At 41.2% G+C, this 25,136-nt stretch overlaps 1 protein-coding gene across 4 annotated transcripts in view; it reads left to right on the top strand.

Annotated features, from left to right (window-relative positions):
• The window catches only part of PAG1 (phosphoprotein membrane anchor with glycosphingolipid microdomains 1), a 200,508-nt gene that overhangs the window by 160,728 nt on the left and 14,644 nt on the right, over window positions 1-25,136 (top strand). For all 4 annotated transcript variants that reach the window (XM_019527839.1, XM_019527841.1, XM_019527838.1 and 1 more), the window contains 4 exons: window positions 6,392-6,603; window positions 13,495-13,546; window positions 15,238-15,334; window positions 20,009-20,607. In XM_019527839.1, the coding sequence (XP_019383384.1) occupies window positions 6,479-6,603; window positions 13,495-13,546; window positions 15,238-15,334; window positions 20,009-20,607 (873 nt within the window). In that variant the 5' untranslated portion in view covers window positions 6,392-6,478. The remainder of the gene's footprint in view (window positions 1-6,391; window positions 6,604-13,494; window positions 13,547-15,237; window positions 15,335-20,008; window positions 20,608-25,136) is intronic.

Raw genomic sequence — 25,136 nt, 5'->3', positions numbered from 1 at the left:
TGTGTGTGTGTGTGTGTGTGTGTGTGTGTGTGTGTGTGTGTGAGAGAACCAATAACTTCATTGGGCTGTGTGGCGTGTTGTCTGTTTAATAAACTTGTTATTTGGACCCCTGAGTTGGGTTTTGCTTTGCTATGGTTCAGCCCTGCTCCAATCTCTGCTTCTCTAACTTCTGTCTCATTTCTCCCTCTCCTGCTTCTGGCTCACTGCCACCTCCAACACCTGTCCTGAGCTCCTCTCTGCCTCCAAACCCACTGTTTCTTTACCACTGTCTTACCCCCACTGCCTTTTCCTTTTCCCCTGAGCAACCAGATTTCTGCCTCAGTTTCTTTCCTGGCTGTCTCCTCCTTGCCACCAGGCTTTTTTTTCCTCCCTCCCATGCACCAGTGACCTTGAGTAACCTTGGGGCCACTTGATCTTAAGTAAACCCAAGCCTCAGTTCCTCAGTCAGCTTTTCTCTAGTCCACCGGTTCTAATCCTGGTTCTGGCAACTTTCACTTCCTACACTTTAACTCTCTCTCTCTCTCTCTCTCTCTCTCTCTCTCACCTGAACCTTCCCCCAAGTATCCCAGGTACCCCAAGCACACACATATATACTGTACCATCCAAGTTAGGAACTTACCTATGTGTAGGTGGGTTGTATGCACGCATGTGTGTGTATGTATATACACACACACACACACACATTGTGTGCATGATATATGAACTAGTGATCTGTGTATGTGTACTGAGTGTGCGGGTATTGACAATTGATTTTTGTCTAATTTTTAGTGTGTAGTGTGTATGTGCTTGAACTGGTGATAGGTATGCTTGTGCGTAGGCTGCTTTGGATGTGTATGTGCCTGAACTGGTAGTGTGTGTGTGTGTCTGTGTGTGCATGTGTGTGTGTGTGTGTGTGCAATTGTGTCACACCCTCCTGTCTAATAGCACAATTTTGAGACCCTGAGAGTTGGCCTGACCCCACAGGGCAACATATATATATATTTCTTTTGGAGTGTTTCATCCAAAATACTGCAGCCAGTGTAAGAACAAGCCTGTGCACAAATATACCATTTTTGCCATTTAAAAAAACTCTGGCAACATTTTTTTTTAAATGCTCCCATGGCCCCATGTTTTATGACAAAAGCATGAAACCTGGCAGAAGAGGGTCCATTTTGTTAAAGACGTGCCTCTTGTTGTACCCATGGGAATCTGCCCTAGTTCAGCCAAGTTTGAAAGGGTTCAGTTGCATATGCTCATTAGAGAATTCTTAGTGTTTGGCAGCTAAATCACTGAAGGTACCAATTTCACTGAGTATGCTCTAGTCCTCTCATGGTTCCTGCAACAGACATGACTACAAATCCTCACAGAACAATAAAGCATGATCCAGCTTGGGCTTATGAGGGAGCAGCAGAGTCCAGGGAGCAACACACTATCTTCCTGGGAAAGCAGGGTGGGCAATGCTGGAGTGCTATGTTCTCTTCTAAAAGAAGCAGCATGTACAGACATTTGCTCTCTCCAGGGAAACTCCTGGGGGTGATTTAATCCTGGTTGTTACCCTGGTTATTTTTCTTCTAGAGCAGCCATCCTGACTCTGGCAGAAAAAGCCTGAACATTTGTATGTTGGGGTTTCTCTTGGGGAAAACAGCAACTCTCTCAGGAGAAACTGAATGTCTGTATGAGGTCACTCACTGGACTGCTGCTCCAGCAAGGAGCAGAATGCATCCCCTGAACAATCCCCATATTGTGCTGCAAGGAAACACAGGCTGATCATGGGCAGTCTGGGGCAGCCAATCAGGGCTGCCCTATGTACTGTTGCCATTGGTCGCCAGGCAGACTAAGGGAGCCGGAAGAGCACACTGAGATGTGTGCACAGCCTGCCCCCCTGCTTTTCCCCAGCTGCACAGTGTCAGCACTGCAAGTTCTCTACTCTTCAGGGCCTCAGTATTCAAATATCTATATATGTGGCTCTAGGTAAGTTCCTCTACCAGGAAAACAAACTTGGGAGAATTCTCTTTCATTATTTGCATATGTGTATGCAGCCATTGACTAGAGTTCAGGAGGAAAGCTGGGGTTGGGTTTTGGTAAGAGAAACTGTGGGCTTGGGGTTGCAACTGAGCAGAAAAGGGCTGGGAGAGAAGTAGACTTGGGCTGCATAGGCAAGGAGATTGGAACTGGCCTGTGGTGGGGGGGAAGACTAATGCTACTAAACTGCTATCTAATACTGACTTTGGAAGAGGACTATCAGCCACATTCAGATGGGCAACCTGGAAATGTAAGTCTTTATATTTCACTCCAAGCTCCATCTCTTTGGAGATAACCATATAATTGTTATCCATGTGTCTAGAATAGTTTAGTTTTCAAAGCAGTTGATTCCCTTGTTTGTGCCATATTTATAATTCACAAGGAAAACTGGTGAAAGATTAAACTATCAGCTTTTCTTACTCTCATAAGAATAAGAAAAGCTGATAGTTTAATCTTTCACCAGTTTTCCTTGTCTATTGGAAATGAATGGGTAGTGCTGCCTAGATGGTTTATAATTTGAGATTAATGAAATAGTTTAAAAAAAAAGCCACAGACATCAAGGATGTTAAAACCTCATGTGCTAGGAAAGTGCAAAATTGCATATCTGAATGTGGTGTCACACTGCCACCATGTGGTCAAGCATTTGCATGTTGTTTAACTCAACACCCAGCATTTCATTCAAATGACTTGCCCATTTGCCTAAACATTCTGCTGTATCGTTTCCAAATAGAAATGCAACTTAATGCAAAGAATAGTCATAATGTGCTGATAAAACTCATCTGACAGGATAGGTTCTGAAACTGGTATCGTCCTGAAAAAAAAGATGGAAATGATCCCTGCTTCCAGATATTTGACAATCAGCCCAAAAACTGACATCACTTTTAACAATTCTATCCTTGCTAAAATGACACTGGGTACAGAAGGACCAGCAGTGAGTAATTTTTATTTTTAATACCCAAGCCTCATGTAACAATATATGCGCTCTTTCTTTACAATGTGAAGCAGAAAGCAAGATAGGAGAGGAACTGTGAAATATTTCTTAGTGAGACAGAGATGCAGAGTAGTTTAATCTGTAATGCTATATCTTTATTCTAATATAGTTGCATATTCCATGTTGGAATAAAGCAACTTTCTTCTGTGATTATTTGTTATTTGCAACTAGTAACACCAGTTACCGTATCCAAAAGTCTGTGCTGGAGCCTGTCTACTACTTTATGTATAGATGAGCCTTTGAATAGGGGGATGGACTAGATGGCTTCTCAAGGTCTTGTCCAGCCCTATTTTTCTGTGATTCTGAATGCAACCAAATTTTTGTTTTGTTCCTAAAACCGAGACTGCTGGTATCACTGTAACATATTGGAGCTCAGAAATTTAAAATCTCTTTTGCATGTTACATTCTTACCCTTTTGCTTGCATACAAACGGACATGAATCAAAACCTTGGCTTCAGAAAAGCTCAGATCTTAATCCAAATTTTGCAGTCTGAGGTCATCCCTAGTTTTCCGCCCCACAAAAAGCACTGGTAAAAATCTCCTATCTATGCAATCACTTAAACTCCTCTCCAACCTCTCAGTTTACGTCTTAGTCTTTATGCCTCACAATAACCAAATGCACACTTTATTCTTCAGTTCCATAACAACCCTCCCATGTGCCTTTATCCTACAACCACCCATATTGCACACAGCTAACTTTTCTCAATCACCTACACATGCACGACCTGGTTTTCATCCACAGAACTGGTTTGAGACAAAAATTACACATTATGCACTGTGAAAGTAAAGGCATCCTTAATGGTGAGATGTCTCGATCCAACAGAGTAGAGGTGAGGTGTTATGTTTGAGTCTGATTTTGAGAAACTGATGGTGGGCATTGTTGTTATTTGGATACAGGTTCCTGCAGTGTCTTATACCTGATCCTAAAAAAGAAAGGGTCATAATAATTACTAACTAAATGAATAATAAGTATCAAATATAAATAATTAGTAAGTATGACCAATGTATTTCTAAGGCTTATAATAATTATGAATTAATAGTAACATAAGTTATTATTAATTAATAATAATTGTCCAATAATAGACAGTGCTATTCAAAGACTGGGTTTGGAGTGCAGGGCAATTATTTCTCTGTGCTATTACCTATTGATTTTTTTAAGTGTGAGCATCAATATTCATTATCATTTTATCCTAAGTAGTGTAATAGCAAATTGTCTTCATATTGATGCATCTCATCCCCATCTTTATCATTCTTATTCAGAATTTGTTATCATCTACAGCTGGTTAAAAACTTTCTAACAAGTTAGTTACCATTCTTCTCAGAAAAGAGTCCAATCTAAAAAAAAATCTTTGAGTCTAAAAAGATTTGAATAGATTCTTTTTTAAAAGTCATTCATTCCAGTGGCATCCTATCAGTAACTTAGACTAAAAAGATCTATTTTTATGTGCGTGGCTTTTAAACCCAATTAAGTATCACCTGTTTCAGGTACAAGTCTCAGTGATGTTTCAATTCAAGCATTAAAATAATTGCTGCAATAGGACTATTTTTAAGGCAAGTCAATTAATGATTTCATATATACCTCCATGTTTTACAACTTGATTTGTATTCAGTTTGAACTGCAATCACTTGAGCATAGCAAAAAAGAACATAACAAAGAGCATGAACAAGGACAGCAAAAAAGAAACACTAGAGGGCAATGTAGTAAAACTTTTCTTTGAGGAAAGCTAGCTTCTCTTCTAAAAGCATACAATAGCTTCTTGAGATTGGGCAGTGGCTATTCGCTGTTCCACAGCAGAGGTTACACCTATGTTTCTGTTTAAAGCTGAGTTCTGCAGCTGTAATATTAATGGTTTGATTTAAATGTACTGAGATAGGGAAACTCACAGTTCAAACAAAAAAAAAAATTATGGTAGCACTTCCAATTTGTTAGACCTTCGCTTGCATCAGTATTTCCCTAACTATGAATAACTGAGTTATGCAATTGTATTTTTATATCTATTAAAATTTTATCCTGTGCTCATTGCCAGAGATTACAAGTTAAATAAAGATCCTGATTTACCTTAATGGATAAAGCGCTGTGCACACATCAGAACAAAAATATTCGAGTTGTTTTTATGGCATTTTAGCAATAAGACCTCTTATTCTTTATCATTCTCAGTAAAAGCAACCTGTTGCATATTTGGAATTACATATGCACTCTTCAAACTGTTGTATATTTATGTGTATGTTATACAGTAAATGTGTTGAGCAGTTTCTATTCCCTTTCCTCTGTACTTATCTCAATCCCCAAAACTTTTTAAAACTGAAATTGATAATTGGTCACATCCTCTTGCCCCTGTTGAACAGTACCTTGTTAGGCATTTGTAAGCACATTATTCTTCTTATGCACCTTGCACAAGCAACTAGTGAACAACCAACATGAGCTGTCCAGTTACTATGGTCTTGTCATATGTCCCTTTTACTGTCTGATCAGTTTTCATTTGATGTGAATGGCCTTTAGTGAGGAATCTGTCTTTTGTTAACATTACTGCACTAGTGTTCTATTGTGGTTTTCTTAGCAGTCTCAACAGGCAATAAAATTACAGTTCTGAATTTAAAAAAAGAAAACATCTGCTACTGCTACAAAAAGTATTTATTGAGTAGGATCAATTCTTAGTGTTTCATTAAGCTACCTCCATCCTTTGGTGTGGTTTGCATTGGTTTTCCATGCCTACAGATAAACAGCATTGCCTGTTTAAATGTTATATGGTCCCATCACACATAAGATTTAAAATATGATTAGCAAGTTAACTGTGCCTTTAGTAGTAGCCTGTAACAAGTGGCCGTCCTGGGGCTGGTTTAAACATAGGCCCACCCACTTGTCTCTGGGGAAACCCCCTGCCTACCTCGTTTGCCATGCCTTGATGGTAATGATCAATAGATCTTAACAAGGTGGGAGGCTGCCCATTTACTTGCCTTGATGCTAAGGGCTGATACACATGGCTCTGACTGTCCCTTATCATGTCCCATGCCTCACAGATGATATCCATGATCTTACACCTGGCCTTGGTTTGTTTCGCCTAGTATCTGGCCTGCTTGTCTGCAAAATATACTGTTTGATTAATCAGAAACTGATGCATGGGATTGTTTCCCCAAATACAAGTGGTGTTCTTAGCAAGCTGTTGTCCTACTTCCACCTATGCCAAAATTGTTGCTACTTGCCATTTTTGTTAACATTTGATAGAGTTTATTCTATGCCCATATCAGACACTTAGTTGAAGATTTATATGGCTAGTTATCCTGTCCTTGGAACAGTTCTTATAGATGATATTTGACAATTTCTTTTGCCAGACTTGTAATTGTCAGATTCTGTGTCTTCACAATCCATAATGATTTCTAAACATGCTCCTCTCTTTACAGGAAGAGAAAGTGCTTTCACCACAGATGCCAGCATTCTCTGAAGACTGATTCCCTCATCCTTAAGTGATACCAGCTCTTCTTTATACCATGGGACCTGGCAGCAGTTTTCTAAGCAGTGGACAGGTTCATATCATCCTATGGGGAGGTTTGGCAGCTGTGACGATGCTCTTGTTCCTTACTTTCCTCATCTTTCTTTGCTCCAGCTGTGACAGGTAAGACTCAGCAGCTCAAGCAATAAAAGTAAAAGCAGGAGATGTGCCACAAGAAGCCATGTCTGAGTATTGCGTGGATTCAAGTAATTTCATTTAAGCCAAGTAACAAGCATGGTTGGGATTCCAAAAAAAAATTTTAAATGGGCCAAAATAAAGCAGTTTCTAGTTAAACTTGTTGAAAATACATAGCAAAGACCTCAACCCTGATTTTCTTTTAAAGGAAGGCAACCTCTATAGTATATAGAACACATCTTAACCTTGTTCCTTTCAGTTCCTCCTTTACATGTCTATTAGGTGCTTGTTCACAGTATGTGTTTTGAGATTCTTAGCGACATTCATATTTACAAACCTGTCACATAGTATCTCTGACCGGAAACAAAGTGAAAATTGAGTTCTTAACATGAAAACTCTGTGCTCAGCTATTTGTGTCAAACAGATTTATCAAACTTTCTGGATTCTCTTAAATAATAGCTTACATTTTTAATCATCGTACAAGGCATAGGAGAAAAGATTCAGACTTTCATAAATGAAATGGAAATCAGTTCTTCAGCCTGATATGAATAGTTTGTTTGGTACCAGAAACATTAGCTTACAACTGTTCTCTTGTGTGGTACACAAAAAGTGGGGTTTGTTTTTTCCCTACCTCAGTTTTTTTGACAATTAAATGTAACCTCTTTGCCAGGCACTGGATGGCAGTAACAAGGGCTGGGTTCAAATTTAGGATTTAAACACCAACTTTTCAAACCTAGTTTGAGTCCCCACCCAGAAACCTAGGCAAATAAATTTTAACTTGGTATTCTAATCTGAACAAACTTTCTCCACTCACAAGCAAATGTTACACTAAAATAGTGTTTATAACAAGGGAAAAGGAGAGCAAGATTACACATTCAGGGAAAACTTAACTATTAACCCTTAACTATAGCTTAAAACAGATCACAGTCACAATCACTGGCAAGGCAGCCTGGGAAGCTGCCACCTATCCCAGCTGTTGGAAGGAGATTCTCACCCAGGGTTGCCCTCTGGGAACTCTGCCAGATACTCCAGCCAAGTAACAAGTGCTGGATAGGGAGGCCCTGTTGCTCCTCCCTGCCAGGGGTGCATCTGTGCTCTCGGGGGCTCTACCACCTCCACCAGCCAAAGTAGCAAGTGCTGGGTAGGGAGGCCTGTACTAGAGTTAGTGCCACTCTGATGCTAAGATTGCTGCTGCTCTGGCTGTTGGGGAGCACCACTAGGGTGTGATGCTACAAAATGCTGCTCTGACTGCCACCTCCAGGAGTTTCCGCCACGCTGGTGGGGGTCCCTATCTTTAGATCCTGCCCTATTCCTGTCATAGATTCAGGGATATTTTTAGTAATAAGTCCCTGGCTTCATTCTAAGACCCCCATAGATTGCTGTATTCAAAAGTGTGTTTACTTTGAGGAGTTGGTTGAAGCCATGTCAGGCATGACTTCTGCCTGGAATCTTTTCAATGCCTCTGTTCTGTACTTAGCCCTAAAACTGAGGGCCACCGCTTTGCAGGCCTTTGGCACAGCTTGTAGCAAGGACCTTTCAGAGTTCATCGTAGAACTTGGCATTGACAACACTTGTGTTGACAAGCTTCATGCATTTGGAAGGGAGGGTTGTTGGACACAAAGTCTGATCCACCTGGTCTTTCTAACTGCACACTTTAATCTCAGTATAACCCAAGACCACAACTGTGAGTAGTGAGATGTGAGTAGACCTTCAAGCCTGCATACTAAGGAGAGCATGCAGATGAAGAATATACAAAGTTACCATTCTAAAACATAACCATAGTCCAACATGAAGAACATAATCAGGGTTACATCAAAGCATTGAAGCCAATGAAAGATTCCTTCATTCATGAAGGATGCTAGTTCCTCTGTTTTTTCCAAGCCTGTGGGAACAGGTCTAAGAGTGGTTATTGTATGGTATGTTTTTCTATGGCAGAAACAGCGAGTTGTCTCCAGCATCCTTCCAGGAAAATTTCATAAAACATTCCCTATTTAGAGCATTTGAAACCTGGTCTGCCTATTTGCTTCTGATGTGTAGGAGTGCTGCTCACACAAAACCATCTTCTCTCCTTCGATTCATCTACGATTTCTTTCTCTGCCTGACATGCCAGCACAACCCAGGTAGCCCAGGGTAAAACAAAGCTAGTGGTATTTTGATTCAGCCTTGGATCATTGATCTGAGGTTTTCAGGTAGGGCAGAGAGCCTTGAGAAGACACCAAGAGACAAATGTTCCTACATACTTGTCCTACATGGTATTAGCAAATAAGAAACCAGGTCAGTTGAACTGGGTGGAAGAAATGGGAGAGACTAGAAAAACAGAGTTATGTATTACATTGATATTTCTATATATTTGTACTTCACCTCTGAGACTGAGGGTTTGATTGATCCTGCTCCTTCTAAAAATGGGAAGGACAGACACTAAGATAAAGGTGGTAATAATCAACAGTTTGATCTCACAACCTACGCCTAAAAATTTCATTCTTGTTAAGAAGAATTGTTCCACCAAGATGAGTACTTTCATGAAACAGATACTTTCTGGTCTTCAAAGCTGAATTTCAAGCCCTTTACAAAATGCATATAACCAGCCCTACTGAGATGATGGATATTTTTAAAAATAGACTCCCAAAGCAGCGTATAGGATTTTAATGAGTCATGTAGTTAAATGTGATGCAGTACAGTACTTCAGAAATATACTCCTTAAGATCCAGATTGCCTTTATGAAAAAAAAATTACAACGAATTTGGTTAAATTTTGAACATAAAACTCCTAAGTTGGTTCTCTTTTCCTTTATACTGATGTAAATCTAGAGTAATTATATCAACATCAATGGGGTATATCTGGATTTTTATCTGAAATTCTTTATAAGAACAAGAGCAGATTCTTTTTTTTTCAATTACAAAAATCATACAGTGTTTATCTTTCTGCTATGATATTCTGGTGGGGGCTTCAGTAATGAAAGTTCATCCTGTCCACCCCAAACTGTGGCATATGTACTGGATTTGTAAGATGGTGTCTTGGAACAACAGAGAAGAACTGACAGTTTCAGCACATGCAAGACCAGTAATCACCGACCAATAAGGCTGAATAGACTTAACTGGTGAAGGGAGACTTAATGTATGGGCTCTGTAATAAAGGCTATTGGGCAAAAAGAAATGACAAATGAGCACCAGAAAGGAAGAAGATAGCTTTGAGGTTTGGGTTGCTCTCTTGCTTCATTTTGTTTTGTTTTATTACTTTTTGTTGATTCACTTTAACTTTCCTGAATGTCCCTCAGATATAGACCTGACATGGGAACACAGACCAAGCCACTTTCTCAGCCCATGTTACAAAGTTCTGTCTTAATTGTGCTAGCTACAAGTGTTTAAAAAAAATCAGCATGGCTATTGCAGCAAAATCTCTGATTTACATACAATTATGTTGACAAAGGAGTGCTTTTGTCAGCTTATCTGTACAGGTTTCCCTCGATTTATGCTGTACATGAGTTCCCGGAGAACAGCGCATAAATTGAATTCACATAAAGCAAACCTGCTTTACAATGTAACACATAGGGATAGGTTCCCATGGCAGTGAGGGAGGCAGGAAGGGAGTCAGGCTGGGATGAGGGAAGGGGCAAGGGTGAGTGGGGCCATGGCCCTTTCCACTCCCCATACAGATTTACCTGCTTGGGCAGGGAGGCATCTATGCTGATTGCATAAGAATGAATTTACCTCGCATATAACGAATTATGGGTCTAAATATGCTCATTGCATAGGAGCTAATTTGCATATAAAGAACCCACGTAAATCAAGGGAAACCTGTACTGGAGAGGTTGTGCAGTTGCACTGGCATAAAACCTTGACATGAGAACGTACACTCTGTCTCCACTAAGGGGCTCCCCTGATACAAGTATGCAGCACAGGCTCCAAATGTACATGCAGCCACTCCCTGAAATACAAACTGGAACCAGGATGGGTCTCAAAAGCCCCAGAATTTCTGAAAAAGCATAGAAGCACTCAACTCTTTTCTTGTAACTTAAAAGAGAAGCCCATTCAATTGATATTGTTCTACAAGCTAAGTTAAAAGATATTATGAACTTCCCCACATTCACTGCAACTGCCTGTATGCAGGCATGTTTTTGTGCCCAAAAGTTTGCCTCACAAAGTGGTTCTCAACTTTTTTTAGATGTAAGGCATCCCTCATTTGACTTGAGCTGTCCCTCCATACCTTCTGTGAATTGAGCTGCACCCCATTTCAAAAACTAATTTATTTATTACAGTGCTTACCATCTTGCTAAGGGGCCAGGCAGCGGGGCCAGAGCAGCAGCCAGGCAAGGATAAGCCTGCACTTTTCTTCTCACACGTGCTTATCTCCTAACACCTTGCAACACCCTTCAAAAATTCCCATGGAACCCTGGTTGAGAATCAGTGGTCTAACACCTCTCTCGGCTATATATTTGGTAAAGTAAAAGATATCAGCAAAAACCCCTTGCTGTTTCCATATTTGCAGGACTATTATAGCTACAACACTCCAACCCTGTATACATATAACTGTTTAAAATTCATTTAGCTTCTAACCAACATTGTGATCAGTGAATAGTGCTCTGCTCATATCTTATAGTACTTCAGTCCCTGAGACATTATCAGAAAGAAGCTGCAAAAATATTTTATGAGAATCAATCATTTGGGTATTTCTAACAAGTTAATATGAATTAATAACCTTAGATGTTATCTGGTAATATACTTTAATAATTACATTGTGTTCCTAGCTTGGACAAAGCATCATTTATTGCAGATCATTGTGTGTGCAAAGTTGTTTACAGAGAAATATGATTACATAAAATTTCTTTACAGCACTCTCTTTGAGAATTGTTGATGTAATATCTGAAGACATAAAACCAGAGTAAAATCTGCTCTGCTTAAAATGCATTGTCAGAAAAGCTTCAGGGAGGAATTAAGTATTTGTTACCAGGAATTGTACTATGAATGGCATGAATGCTGGCATGGATTTAATTGATACAGTTACTCAGCTCTCAACTAGCTAAAATGTTTAAGACCCAGGCTGTTGTGGAGGATGCCATGTGTTTCAGAGTATAGTGGGAGGAAGTCATCAGTAGTCTCCTCCTCTACTCTTCTCTTCCCACTTTTTATTCCCTCCAGATGAGGAATATTAGTCTGGCATCCTATTGCTGTATTTCAAAATAAGCAATCTATTCAATCCATTTGTAAGAAGGGCCACTAGGGACATGGTATATATTTTCTATGAATCTGTACGTTGTAAAGCTTAATTATACACATACAGCTTAAGTGTGTGTGTGTATCCATATACATAAAATTATATGTATTAGTGTGTTAGTTATAATAATTGCATATATAACTATAATAACTTATTGTAAAGCTTATGTAGTATGTGTATGCCTGTGTGGAATTAAGTTTTACAATATATATTGTCTATGAATATGTATATTATGTCCCCACTTCTTAGAAATGGATTAAATTCTCACACACACACACACGCACGCACACACACACACACACACACACACACACACACACAGAGTCTGGAGCATGCACTTCATTTTATATATGTATATCTATCTATCTATCTACCTATCTATCTATCTATCTATATAGATACAACTTTCTATCTGGGCCTGTGCGAAGCAGCTAGTATTCACTTCAGATTCGGCCGATTCAGGGGATGGCGATTCAATTCGGTGATTCAAATCACTGTCCTGAATTGATGTGGCTGAATTTCTGAATCAAACAGGCCCCATCCCGTGCCTGCTCTGGCAGCCCTGTCAATGGCTGTCCTGCCCGGCCCTAGTGTTCCGGCCCTTTAAAAAAAACAAAAAACAAAAAAGCCCTGCACTCACCAGCTTCTACCAGGTTGCAGGGGGGCAACCCTTGCTGCACCCCACTGCCCCATGCTGAGTGGGGGGCTCTGCCATGAGCCCCAGTCCCCCAGAAGCCCCAGTGGCTGCTGCAGCAGCCGGTGAATGCAAATCTTTTTTTTTTTTTTTTTTTTTTTTTTTAAAAGAGCTGGGATTGTTGGGGGACAGGGAGGCTGGGGGAGCAGGCAGGGGATGGGACCTGACAGGGGTCCCCCAATGGTCCCTTCCCCCCTCTTCCAGCTCCCACCCCCCCAGTTACTGACACAGACCCCGGGGTCCAGCTTCCTGCAGCATCAAGCAGGGACTGCCCTATTCTCCCCGGAATCAATTCAGAAGCTTCAAGTCAATTAGGACCTTTTTATTGGTCTCCTGATTTGATTCAGAGATTGGGCCACCAAATTGGGCTGAATCAAATCAGCACCAAAAGCTTCGCACAACCCTGAGAGAGAGAAAGAGAGAGAATGAAGTGCATGCTCCAGACTGAAACATGTACAGTCTGACTTGTAACTCCTTAAACTAGTCACACTTTATCTACTACTAAGAATTTTGTTTAAGAAATTGGAATTGTGCTCTTGGAAGGATTTGTATAGCTCCTGAGTAATTTTAAAGAGGCCTATGATTCTTCAGACCCCAAGCATTCCCTAAAAGATGCCACACTGGCCACTTAAGAGACAAGACATTTAAAGATTATCAGTCTCAAAGAACAGTTATTCTCTGTAAATTTTAGACTGACTAAATACCTATTTTGGTTCCATAGTTTTCAACTTTTTCCATACTATGAATCCAAGTTAGAATAGGAAAAAAACTATTGATTGGAGTTATCCTGAACTGTTGACTATGACTACCTTGTCCTCAAGGTAGTTACAACCCCCAAAATAATAATCTGTTTTTAACAGGAAGAAAAATAAAAATCTAGGATGAAGGTCAGTAGCAATTGCTACCAGGACACACACACATTTCACAGTAGATTTACAGTGGGCTGTAACAATATGTATTTCTTTTCCTTTAAGGGAAAAGAAGCCTAAACATCAGAACGGAGATCATGAAAATCTGATGAATGTGGTAAACATTATTTCTCTATTACCATTTGTATTTTTTCTTTCAATTTGTGCTGACCCATTTAATTGAGCCTATAAAATATAATATTGCTGGTGAAAAGGCAGACAGAGAGAGGTGGGTTTGGGGGTTCTCTTTGGGTCATGGGAGGAAAACTGCATTGGGTTAGCTTTTTTATTAAAATAAAAAAAACTTACTAATAGGCTTTGTATTGGTTGGCAATGGGTATATTTAAAGTTTCACAGACTTAAAAGCAGAGCTCCTAACACTCAGCTAATTCATGGCAAACCTCCAGGTCCTTACTGTTAGATTGAGTTACTTACTAAAGTCAACAGTACATTGGACTAAGTTTGCACTTGTTCACCTTCCATACAGTTCCATTGAAGTTAAGGGAGGTTTTGCAGAATGCAAGGCAGGAGAGTGAGGTCCTTGGACCAAAATCCTACAGTTACCTTGGGTGCACAGCTCATGTATTTTTGGTTGCACATCCTCCATAAGAACCTTGCAATGATCATAGTGCTGAACAGTTAAGTATGTCCTCAGTCACACTTTGCCTCGTGGTGAGCAAGAATAACACTTACAAAAACTAGTGTATGCAGCTGAGTAAGGAATACTTGTTGCCTCTCTGAAGAGCTGGATGTGCCCCCTGGCCAATTCTTTTAGGCACATGCTGTCTGAGCCAGCACCCTCGACAGGGTGTAAGAATCTCTTCTCTTACCTGCAGGAGAAGAGAGGCCCCTCTTTCCCTCTGATTGCATTAGCACAGTAGTAGTTCAGTGCAGTAGTTCAGCAGGGAATACTGCTGTCTGGCACACCAGGCAGTGTTCTGAGGGCTTAGCAACTTCAGCAAAGGAAAGGACATGGTGACAGTCTAAAAATGCTGTGTTTACTTTTTTAATTATTTACTCAGCTTAAGTTAATTAAACAAATAAATTATCATTGCCACGAATTTATGTCTCATAAACTGTAGTTACTTTAGTATTTTTAAGGCATTATTGTAGTAGGGCAGAATTCTGGGTGGTTGGTAACCATAGGTAAATATTGACTTTTCAGTGCAGATCAGCATAGGACATGCATCTCAACTACATAGGCTAACTCCACGGATTGAATCAGACTTAGCCTCAGCTACAGTAGGTGCCTTAGGGTACAATTTGATCATGGCAAATTACAATAAAATAATGTATATGAATGTGTTAGTTAAAGAGTATGCAATATTAGTGTAATTTACCTTTGAGGGGGAGAGTAGGAAAAGCAACCAAGAACCTGAAGCTGGGGCCAGCTTTTTATATACCCTTTTAGCATTTTTTTGTTTTCCTGCTTCCCTAGCTGCCCCAGCTTCCACTCTTTTTCTGGGATGAACTTCACAGTATAATTGAATACATTTGATAGCTTTATTTATTTATAATATATAAACACATGCAGGAATATTGAAATATGTTGGACTTAATTCAAGTTTGACACCAGTTTTATATTTGATACAGAACAGTATGAAACCAGAATAAAATCTGTAGTGTGTGTAACTATGTATGTACCAAAGTATGTGTGTGTGTGCATGTGTGCATCTATATGTAGACATACATATGTAGTAATGTAGACATGTCAAGATAACTGTACTTCATTTGCAGTATTATTTTACAAGATTAGTTATCTCTTATTCTCCATAAATGTTAGGTAAACATCAGATTTTGTTTTTTCAGCCTTCAGACAAGGAGGTGTTCAGTCATTCTATCACTAGTTCAGCCACAGATCCACCTGCCAGCAGTGAGCAGAATGGGGGACTCAGTAACGGGGATGGTAAGTACTTCAGTTTTCTAAAAAGAAAAGAGCAAAAGATCCCTTTTCCCCCTCTGACACCTCCTCGTGGTCTCCTTATGGGCAGCCCATCTGGGTCTCAGGCCTCCACCTGGCACCTTTCTAGGGACAGACTCCCATGACCCACTCCCTCTGGATCCAGCACCTTAAGCTACAGACCCCTGCAACAAACTGTGATGGCCTCACCAGGTCTTGCTTCAGATCAGCACCTTCAGGTCTACTCTCTCAGGGGCAAGGGCTGACCCCATCCAATGACCAGTCATCTTCCGTAAAGCCAAATAATCTTTATTCAGAACAACAGAGCAAATTAATTTAAAACTATAAAGAAATTACAAGCATGTCTAGCTTACTAAGTGGCCACCCATCCTGCTCGTGGGGACCCTGATAAATCTAAACGTCATGTAAGCTTCCTCCAGTACCTGTTCCTCTCATGCCTCTCAGCTCAGAATGGTGTCTTCCTCTCACAGACCTTTTTATGCCATCTCAAGTCCTTTGCTGTCTTGGACCTTTTGAATCAGGTGAGACCAATCTATACTGAGTCTCAGGGCCAGGGGATGAAACTTCAAAAGATTCAATCACTAGCAAGCCCATAAAGATTCGTATACCCACCTCAATCAATAGTCTTTTACTGGTTCAGCATCTTTCATATTCTGTAATTTGTTTGAGCAATACAGTCTCTTTTCAACTGCTCACTTTGTACAGTCATCTGAAATTTGAGGGTGTTATGTAGTTTGTGGGGGCAGTTGCCAAGAGGAAGGAGGATCAGATTATTATACAAGAAAAATTAGATAACCTGGAGTAACCAGGAATGGTGTAAAATTTTATGCACTTTGGGATTCATACCAAGAACTTCTGTTGTAAATTGGGGCCTGGTAATGGAGGCAATGGAAGAAGAGAGGGATCTGGGTGTTGTAACAGGATGACTAAACCACCAGTGTGATGCAGCCACAAAAAAGGCCAATATGGTTCTAGAACATATTACACAGAGTGTTTTCCTTAGTGGGGACAGGGACACTGTCTAAAATATAGTGTACAGTTCTGATCCCTCATGTTCAAAAAAGAAAGGCTACTAAGATAGGGAGATAGAAAATCTATCATACACCAAAAGGCTAAAATAGCTTGGTTGGTTTAGCTTGGCAAAAGAAAGCTTTTGGAGAGATTGCTTTTGTATAAATAAAGTCATGGAGTTGATAATCAGGGATGGAGAAGGAGGTATTTTTTGTTAAAGAAGAGTAGCACAAGGTCAAGTGGCTACTACATACAGTACAGGTCATGAACAAGTATAGACTGAGAAATAAAACAAGGTTTTTAAGGATCAGAGGAGTGGAGTTTTGCAGTGGTTTTGTGAACAAAGTAGTAGGAGCAAGGAAGCTAAAATGCTGTTAGATGTGGCTCAACAGCTTTATGGAAGGGATGGCATGATACAGCAAGGGTGTTCTTAAAGCAATAATCAGCATATAATGTGTGGCTTTAAATACTGTATTTTCTTGCATACAGCATGGACTTTTCCTCTCAAAATCAGTTCCCCAAAATGTGGGTATATGTAACAAGTGGAAAAGCTGGTTTCCTGACTGCATTAGAAACACCCTGCTTTGATTCCTACTCCACAGTGCAGCAGCCGTGGTATCACAATTCAGGCAGCTGGTGGAGTCAGTTGTCTTAATGGCTCATTGTACGTCACTCCACGGGTGTTAACAATCTTCTCTTCTTTTTAATGGTTTTGATGTTCTGCTAACCAAGGTAGTGCCAGTTTTACTGTCTGCTAGCTGTTCCCTGTCTCTGTCTTCTGTTTTACAGTCCTGGAGACTCTAGCTCTTTTCTGAATCAGAGATGCACCACTGGAGACCAGTCTTCAGCAACAGCTAGGGTTTCAGCTTTAGTTAAGTAGGAAAGGGAGGGTGAGTCAGATGAAGATTAGGCTCTGCACCTGTTCTGTATGGCCATAACTCTGGCAAAATATTTTTCTTCATTTTGCTGTTCAAAAGCAAGGGTCATATATACAGGGATGTGTTATATACAAGAAAAATAAGGTGTTTAGTATTTCCATGCCAGGGTAACTCAGTGAAAACTCAAGGAAACTCAGTGGGAAATCCATGTAGGAAGCAAGTAAGTCCATGCTTCAGGGTTCTGGTAGTCACTTGCAACAGCCATTACAATTTTCCCCCCTATGAATGCTTTATTTGGCATCTGTTTTTTGTTGACTCTGTTCTTATTTTGTTCTCCTCCTTCTTCTGAAGTCTTGGACATTGGCTAAAAGTGAGAGTTTCAGTAGGGTTCACTTGAGCTCTAACCAGTGCTGGCTAGAAGGTCCTGCTTATGTACTCAGTGTCAAACAAACTACCAGCTTTGAAGAAAGGGAGGTATTTTCCTTAAATTAGAGTGGTAGGGACTGGGATTTTTGCCTTCTCTGTTGTACAGGGCCTGGTCCTCTTCCTGGGATTAGCTGACCATATATTAACAAATTACCTGCCATGGCAGTGGTAGAGTGCTAATTGTCCTTATAGCTCTCCTTCTCTTTACCTGCATTACATTGTAGAGGGATATTTTAAGGTGCTTTGTGTCTGCATTGTTGGAGTAAGTTGGAGCAGATAATTTGGGGACCCTTTGGAGAAATGCTTCAGGGGATCATTTCTTGATGGCCCAGGAGGCCCCTTCCAGCCCGCTGTGTCTTGCAAACATGAATGTCCTTTTTTGCATGTGTGTAGCCCCATTGACTTCAATAGGCTGACAGACCTGAGGAAAGCTAAGCTCATGTGTAAATGTTTATAAGATCAGCACATGGCTAATCCTTACGGCATTAATTAAATCCTTTTGGGGTTAAAGGTGTAAAGACACACTTTGAGAATGATGGGGATATTTAAAATAATAATAATGTACAAAGCTGCACCATTCCCAGAGTTATTTGAACACATTTTACAGTCAGTAGTTTGGAAAAATAAAACACATTTTTCATTCAGTTGAGCATATATTTGTATTTTAGAAAACTGAAACATGAATAAGCTTTTTCTTAATCCCTCTTGCTTTGCTGAGCACTCAGTATGAGTCACACTCAAATGAGACTGAACAAAAATTTCACTCAGGTGAAACTAAAAATGAACAGGCCCTCAGCACAGAGCTCCTGGGAGCCAACTGTTCTCTGTCTGCATCAGACACTGACACACTGGGCTGCATTCCCTACTTTATAGCTGGACTCCTCATCCCACTGTGATGCTAGACACTAATCTGTTAAACCTTTAGCACTCAAAAACAATTAACAAAAGGATTTTTTAAATGTGTCCTTTCTTACAGTTAATCCCCATCCTTTCAGGTTGATGGTGTTTCATAGTTGGGTGTATTTGCCTCAGAGTGACCCAATACACTGAGTAAAGCTTTACAGAAGGGAACACTTCCTCATGCTACTAGCTGCCATGCATGCAACTGTCAGAACCTGCTATGGAAGGAGAAAACTGCAGTTTGAGGGGTTTTTTAAGCTGTATGATATCATTGGCACAGGATACAAGAGGTATTAAAAAGCCCCTGAAGAGTAGCCTGGATGAATTTGTTCTGCTTCTTTATTTTTAATTTTCTTTCCCCCCAACTATCTGTTTCCTTGTTGGAGTTTTTGTTGGAGTTTTCAAGTTGGTCAGGTTTGTAAAAGCACCACTGTTACGTATACTGTGGCCTGTCCTTTCCTTTCCTGCTTGCATTCTTGCTAGCTAGCTGGCAAGGCTGTTCTTTCAATGGTTTTAACAAAAACAGCATATAGAGATGAGTGGTCCTGCTTCTAAATGGACCTCCTAGTCCCCTTAATTCTTCCCTGATCCTGGCCTCTCCAAGAACTGTGAAGAGAATGAAGAATCCCCTGTGGGCCAAAATCCAGACAGAAATAAGTACCCCCTCAAGCTTCCTTAGCCTGGATCCTCTTCAGGACCTCTGGAGTCACAGTGTGGGGGTGAAAGTCCCCTTGTTGGATTCTCATTACACCAGCCTTATGCAGGGGCCAGAAGAGAGAAGTTTCTATTCCCTTCCCCCACATTTCAGTTTTTGTTGTTCCCTGCCTTTATTTGGGGAACCCAGAAAAGAGAAGACCACCAACATTGTACCTGAAACTCAGCAACCAGCTAGGCAAAAATATGTGCCCAGACAGCATGTCAGAGTTATGTCATTGTGCTTATGGGGGGTGAAGGGCATATAGCTGGCAACCAGCAAATCAGTGACTCTGATTATCTGAGAGAAATGAGAAAATGGAAATTAGAGATCCAGGAGGAGTTTCAGTTTATGCCAGGTTCCTCACCAACATCCTTACTCAGGATTGTAGAATTTCTAATGTGCAGAAGTGGATAGGAGCCACTGCTGAAAAGATTGCATGTCCTGCATCTGATCACCTGTTTCCTGGGCTCATCATGAGCAGCGCTACAGTATAAAGTATTTTAAGAAAAAATGAATAGATAATGTGCTATATGAAACCAAAGAATATCTCAGCTGATAAGTATAGCAATCTCTTTTTGGCTAGTATTTTTAGTAAATTGAAAGCCACATATACCATAGAATTTCATGTAATTACATGATTTGACACTTACAGTGAAATGCAGAAGCAAAGCCATGCAGTATGTTTATCTACTCTTGCCTTTCTCTGGTGCTGGATAGTTGGTTAAATAATAATTTTTCCCTCCACAGTTCTCTCAGAAGACAGTACAACTGCCTGCATCCAGCCTTATGAAGAAGTGCAAACTTCAGTTTCAGATCTATTAGACCAGCAGGACAGTCTTGGAAAGTCCATAAAATGTCACCAGAGCAGGGAGCTACCTAGCATTCCTCCCGACAGTACCATGGAAACCATCCTCTCCACAAGAAATGTAGAAAATGATCCAGGTCTTGGAATGGAAGGGCCCTATGAGGTCTTGAAAGACAGCTCCTCCCAAGAAAATATAGTTGAAGACTGCTTGTATGAAACTGTGAAGGAAATTAAGGAGGTGGGAGGAACAACAAATGTGGAAAAAAGCTGCAGCAGCAAATTGAAGCCTACAGATGCAGTTACTGAAAGGCAGGACCAGGGTCCTGAGTGTAGGATTGAATCAGCAGAATATGCCTCTGTTGACCGAAATAAAAAGAGCCGACAGAGTGCTAGTTCAGATAGCCCGCTTGGCAACACCCCAGACATGGAAGATGAAGCTCCTCCACCTGTACCTGTGAAACTTCTTGATGAAAATGAGAACGTACAGGACAAAGGAGCAGAGGAGGAGGAAGTGGCAGAGGAAGTTGGTGAACCCGAGAAGGTAAGCCTTCCTACTTACACAGTCATCCTTATCTGACAGTCACTAACAATGGAGAAAAAAACCTGTGTATACGTACCTGGTGGTCCCATCACTATTTTATAGAATATTAAAATTAAGGTGGTCTATGGCTGTGAAACAATGGAGCGTCCCATCTTTTAATGTGGGCAGATTCATGCCCTGGTGACCTCCAGATTGGATAGCTGTTTATGGGGCCACACTTGAAAACCATTCATAATTGCAGACAGTGCAAACAAATTCTGTCAATTTGCTTAGTACTGTTAGATATTTATAGAAGCTCTTATGCAGTTCCCTAGAAGCTGCACTGGCATCCAGTACATTTCTGTCTCATTCAAGTTCTTCAGGTTTAGCTTCTGCTCATAGTTTACGTTGTTAAAACTTAGATTTACAAAATGGAGAGCAGGGCATTCTCAGCAGAGACCCTTCACCTTGGAATGCACTTCATGTCTTGGTTTGTAAGCAGGCCATCATTTAGATGGCTGAGAAAGAAGCTGTCAGCCATTTTGCAGCATAGCCTCTTCATGAAAAGCTAATCCATGAATCTAGAAAAATTTTTTTTTCCTACATTCTGCCTTCTAAAACAAGGTATCTTATTTGGGAGTATACGGTATGCAAGAAAATTCAGTAAGATGGTTTGCAGGCTAGTCAGGCTCTTTAGCAATTCCTGTGACTGCAAGAACAGAGCAGAAAAATATACCAGCCTGGTGATCAAAGCTGACCCTTTGCATTTGTAAGGCACAGTCTGGTTTGAGCGCTTTACGCCCCACATAAGAACATAAGCATTGTGATCGTAGGTCAGCCAAAAGGTCTGTGTAGCTCCCAGCAGTTGCAATTAACAGATGCTTTTCAGGAAGAGTATAGGAAACAGGGTATGTGTGTAGAGCAGGGGTGGGCAATTATTTTTGGCAGAGGGCCGCTTACCCAGTTTTGGCAGGCTGTCAAGGGCCGCATGGGTAGCCCTTCCCCTTGACAGGTGACCCACCCCTTGATAGGTGCCCCGCCCCCTGGTCACCATCTTGGGACCAGTGTCCCACTGTCTTGGGACCAATGTCCCAGGGCCAGCACCAGTGAGGCCCAGAGTGGGGCTCAGGCTGGCAGGGGCCTGTGGAGCTGGGCTGGGCTGCACCAGCAGGGAGGGGGGGAGCTGGCCTGGCTCCATAGACCCCCTGCCAGCTGGGACCCTGAGCTCCTGCCACCATGCTCTAGGCCCCGCCAGCACTGGCCCCGGGACACCGGTGTAGGCCCTGTGCTCCCACTGGCTCCCCACCCGCTCACACCCAGTGCCTCCCAGCCCTGCGGTACAGGCGGGGGGCAGTGCACAGCTGGTGCTGTGTGAGGAAAAGTGGCCCCTCGCCTGCCCCATGGCCGGCGCTCCCAGCCCACGCAGGGCTGTGCGGAGCAGGCACAAGTAGCCCCAGGCAGGCTTCAGGTGGCTGCAGCATGAGGTGCTGGCCGTGGGGCAGGTGAGAGGCGGCTTTTCCCCGCGTTCAGCACCAGCTTGTAACCCGCCCTACTGCCAGGAAGGAGCCAGTGAGTCAGAGCTTTTTTTGTTTTTCTTAAAGTGCCGGGAGCTGGGGCAGGCAGGGCAGCCATGGGGGAGCTGAAACAGCAGGGCAGGTCAGGGGGCTCACAGCAGAGCCCCCCATGCAGCGTGGAGGCAGTGGGGGGCAGCAGGAATCGCCCCTGCTGAGCAGCAGCCAGTGAGTGGGGGCTTTTTAAAAAAAAGAGCCAGGAGCTGGGGTGCGCAGGGAAGCCATTGCCAGGGCTGGGAGAGCAGGCGGGGGATGGGGGTTGTGAGATTTGGAGATTTGGCTGATTTAGCAGCAGCTGAATCTCTGAATCAGATTCGGCCAAATTGATTCAGGACAGTGATTTGAATCACCAGATCAAATCACCGTCTCCCAGATCAGCTGAATCCGAAGCAAATACTAGCTACTTCACACAGACCTGCTATCTATCCTATCCTGCATGACCTCACAAGTGAACCAAACTTAATTTAGGATATATTTAGATTAGTGTGCTTCTTTTCATTGTAGTTTGCTACAACTGGTTTGCACTTATCAGACCTGATATTATAGTTTAACATTTTTATAGTTGTTAATGACTAAGTGCATTGAGTGTGGCTCTCTGAGATGTGTTACAGGGCATATTTTTGTAAATATTCAAATTATCTTGGGTTTTCATGAAAATATTCACAAATTCCCAGTGTTTCACAGCTTTTAATGTGAATGGTTCTGCAAAAAATGTTTTTGGTTGTAAGTTATTTGCTCTTTGTTATGGATCATCCCCATTTTAAAAAAAGTATCTTATAACGTAAGTAAAGCACAGTAAAGTTAAAATGAACAATTTGCAAACAGCCCATTATCTAAAAATTAATCCAGAATTGCAATTCCCAAAATGTTTGGTCCAACAGATCATTATTAGCCCATCAAATTTCTCACAGTTGCCACGCACCCTTATCAATCATCCACCTTCTAACTGAAAACATTTGAAAGGCACACTAGGCCCAGACCAATCTGGAAATCACTTGCCATGATCTTTACCAGACCCTGCTGATCCATGGCCCACAGTTTAGGAACCAATGAGAAATAACAAGACCATTTCATTGATCTGAATGGTTTTTTTGGTTTGTTTGTTTGTTTTGCAGGGGGGTTAACCAAGAGCTATCTACATTTCAAACAAATATTATTTGTTGTGAATATTTATACTATCTCTAATATTTATGGGGAATAAACAATATCTAAGTGGCATTATTCATGTCAGGTGTGAAAAATCTCCTAGAAAATCATTGTCTTAGTCAGTGATAGAAATAAATCTCTTCACTGGCATGTAGTACCCCAACACAAAGAGTATAGTTTCAGTAACTGCAGGGACTGGGAATTGATTAAAATGGCTGAGACTTCGAAGAATTCATCAAGAGCTGACACATACAGTCCCTAAGTGCCAGAAAAAGGTGTTTGCCTAAATAAAAATTATTCAGAGTAAAAATCATCCTGAGTTAGAGAATTGGCAACATTGGATTATTTCAGCATTGTTTTTGTGAACATACATAATGCATTGAAGTGTGTGCATGTCCTGTCCTTGAGAGCTACAGCTGCTGCAGAGTTGAAAATGGTAATTGATTGAATATATAAATGCAATTATTTCAGGCATTGTATTTAGAGGTTGTTGTAAGGGTTTTTTATTTATTCTAATTTTCATTTCCTCTCTAGCTTTCCCTAGCAATGTGCAGCAGCAGCTGCTTGTCCTGATAAAGTGAGAGGGGAGTGGGGGGTGGGGGAGAGAGAAAGAATGTTAATGTTAATATCTTAAACATCTTTGTGAGGGTTTTTTTAATTATACCAATCCCCTGGCTATCGCTTGTTATTTCCTCTTTTGTGATGCCTCTAACTTCCTTCCTAAATCTTCTATACCCAAAACCTCCAACCCACTTCCTCCCCCTGATAAGAAAGTGAGACTTGGTGTCATTTGCTAATCATTATTCTATAATAAGTGTCTTTGTCTTAGCAGCGCCTGTAGAGTGCAGGGTCCCAGACTTGAAAACTCTTCCCGTTAGAAGGTTTTTGTGTAACTGGGGATGAATGCCATCAACCTCTGTAGAACCTTAGCTTTTAATTTAAAAAAAAAAAAGCTTCTAACCTATATGTATGCAGATCACCTTATACATGTGTAACCCAGTATCACACTATGCCAGGGCCTCTCTACAGTAGAAACATTTCCCTCTCTTGTAGGCAATATCTGTTGTAGGAATTTTGCAATAGTGTAAAAACAGTTTGCATTGTTATAACCCAAAACCTGCCCAAACATCTGGTATAGTGCACCTTCACAAGAGATGAATATGTATTTGTTTGTTTATTAGATGCATGTGCTACCCTTTTCAGAAGGCTCAGGGAAACTTACAATCAACAAAAAATTATGGCAACAGAATAAAATATTAAAATAAGAAGTTAAAAACCAAACGACACCCAATCCCTGTCCCCCAAAATTGAAGAGCAACCCAGCAATCCCAAGAGCCTTCCTAGCCCAACCTTACTTTTTACCCCCATTTATTTACTCCACAGAAGGTAGCAAACCATATAAACACAGGGCCTAACCCTGCAAACTGTTCCCATGCAAATGCTGCTGCTGCTGTTTGGATAAGAAGCCTTCCTAAGCCATAGAGAAAGGAAAATGGACACAAACCAGCTCAGTGTCACTGTTCTGAGGAGAGCTCTGAGGAGCTAGTTGGTCGGGAGAAGGATCCAGAACCAAAAACTGAAGGGAGGAGAAGAGTGACCGAGACAACTTCCTTACAACTGAGTGAGGTGGCAAGAGTTTTGGAGCCCTCTCACTTGTGGACAACAGGAGACTCTGGGTTTGCATGGGAAAATGAGAGAGAGAGAGAATTCTTCTCTGTCCATTTCAATAGCCAGATGGATCTGGGCTGGGTGGGATAAGAAGGTTCAAATGTATTAACACTTCCCAATCATAGTAGTAGTCTCATTTCCTCAAGTGGCATTGGGAGGTAGAAT

The sequence above is a fragment of the Gavialis gangeticus genome, unplaced genomic scaffold, assembly GCF_001723915.1.
Source record: "Gavialis gangeticus isolate Ggan-Ray unplaced genomic scaffold, GavGan_comp1, whole genome shotgun sequence".
NCBI classification, from domain to species: Eukaryota; Metazoa; Chordata; order Crocodylia; family Gavialidae; genus Gavialis; species Gavialis gangeticus.
Note: the sequence above shows the minus strand (reverse complement) of the source record. Positions and strands in the feature narration are given on the sequence as shown.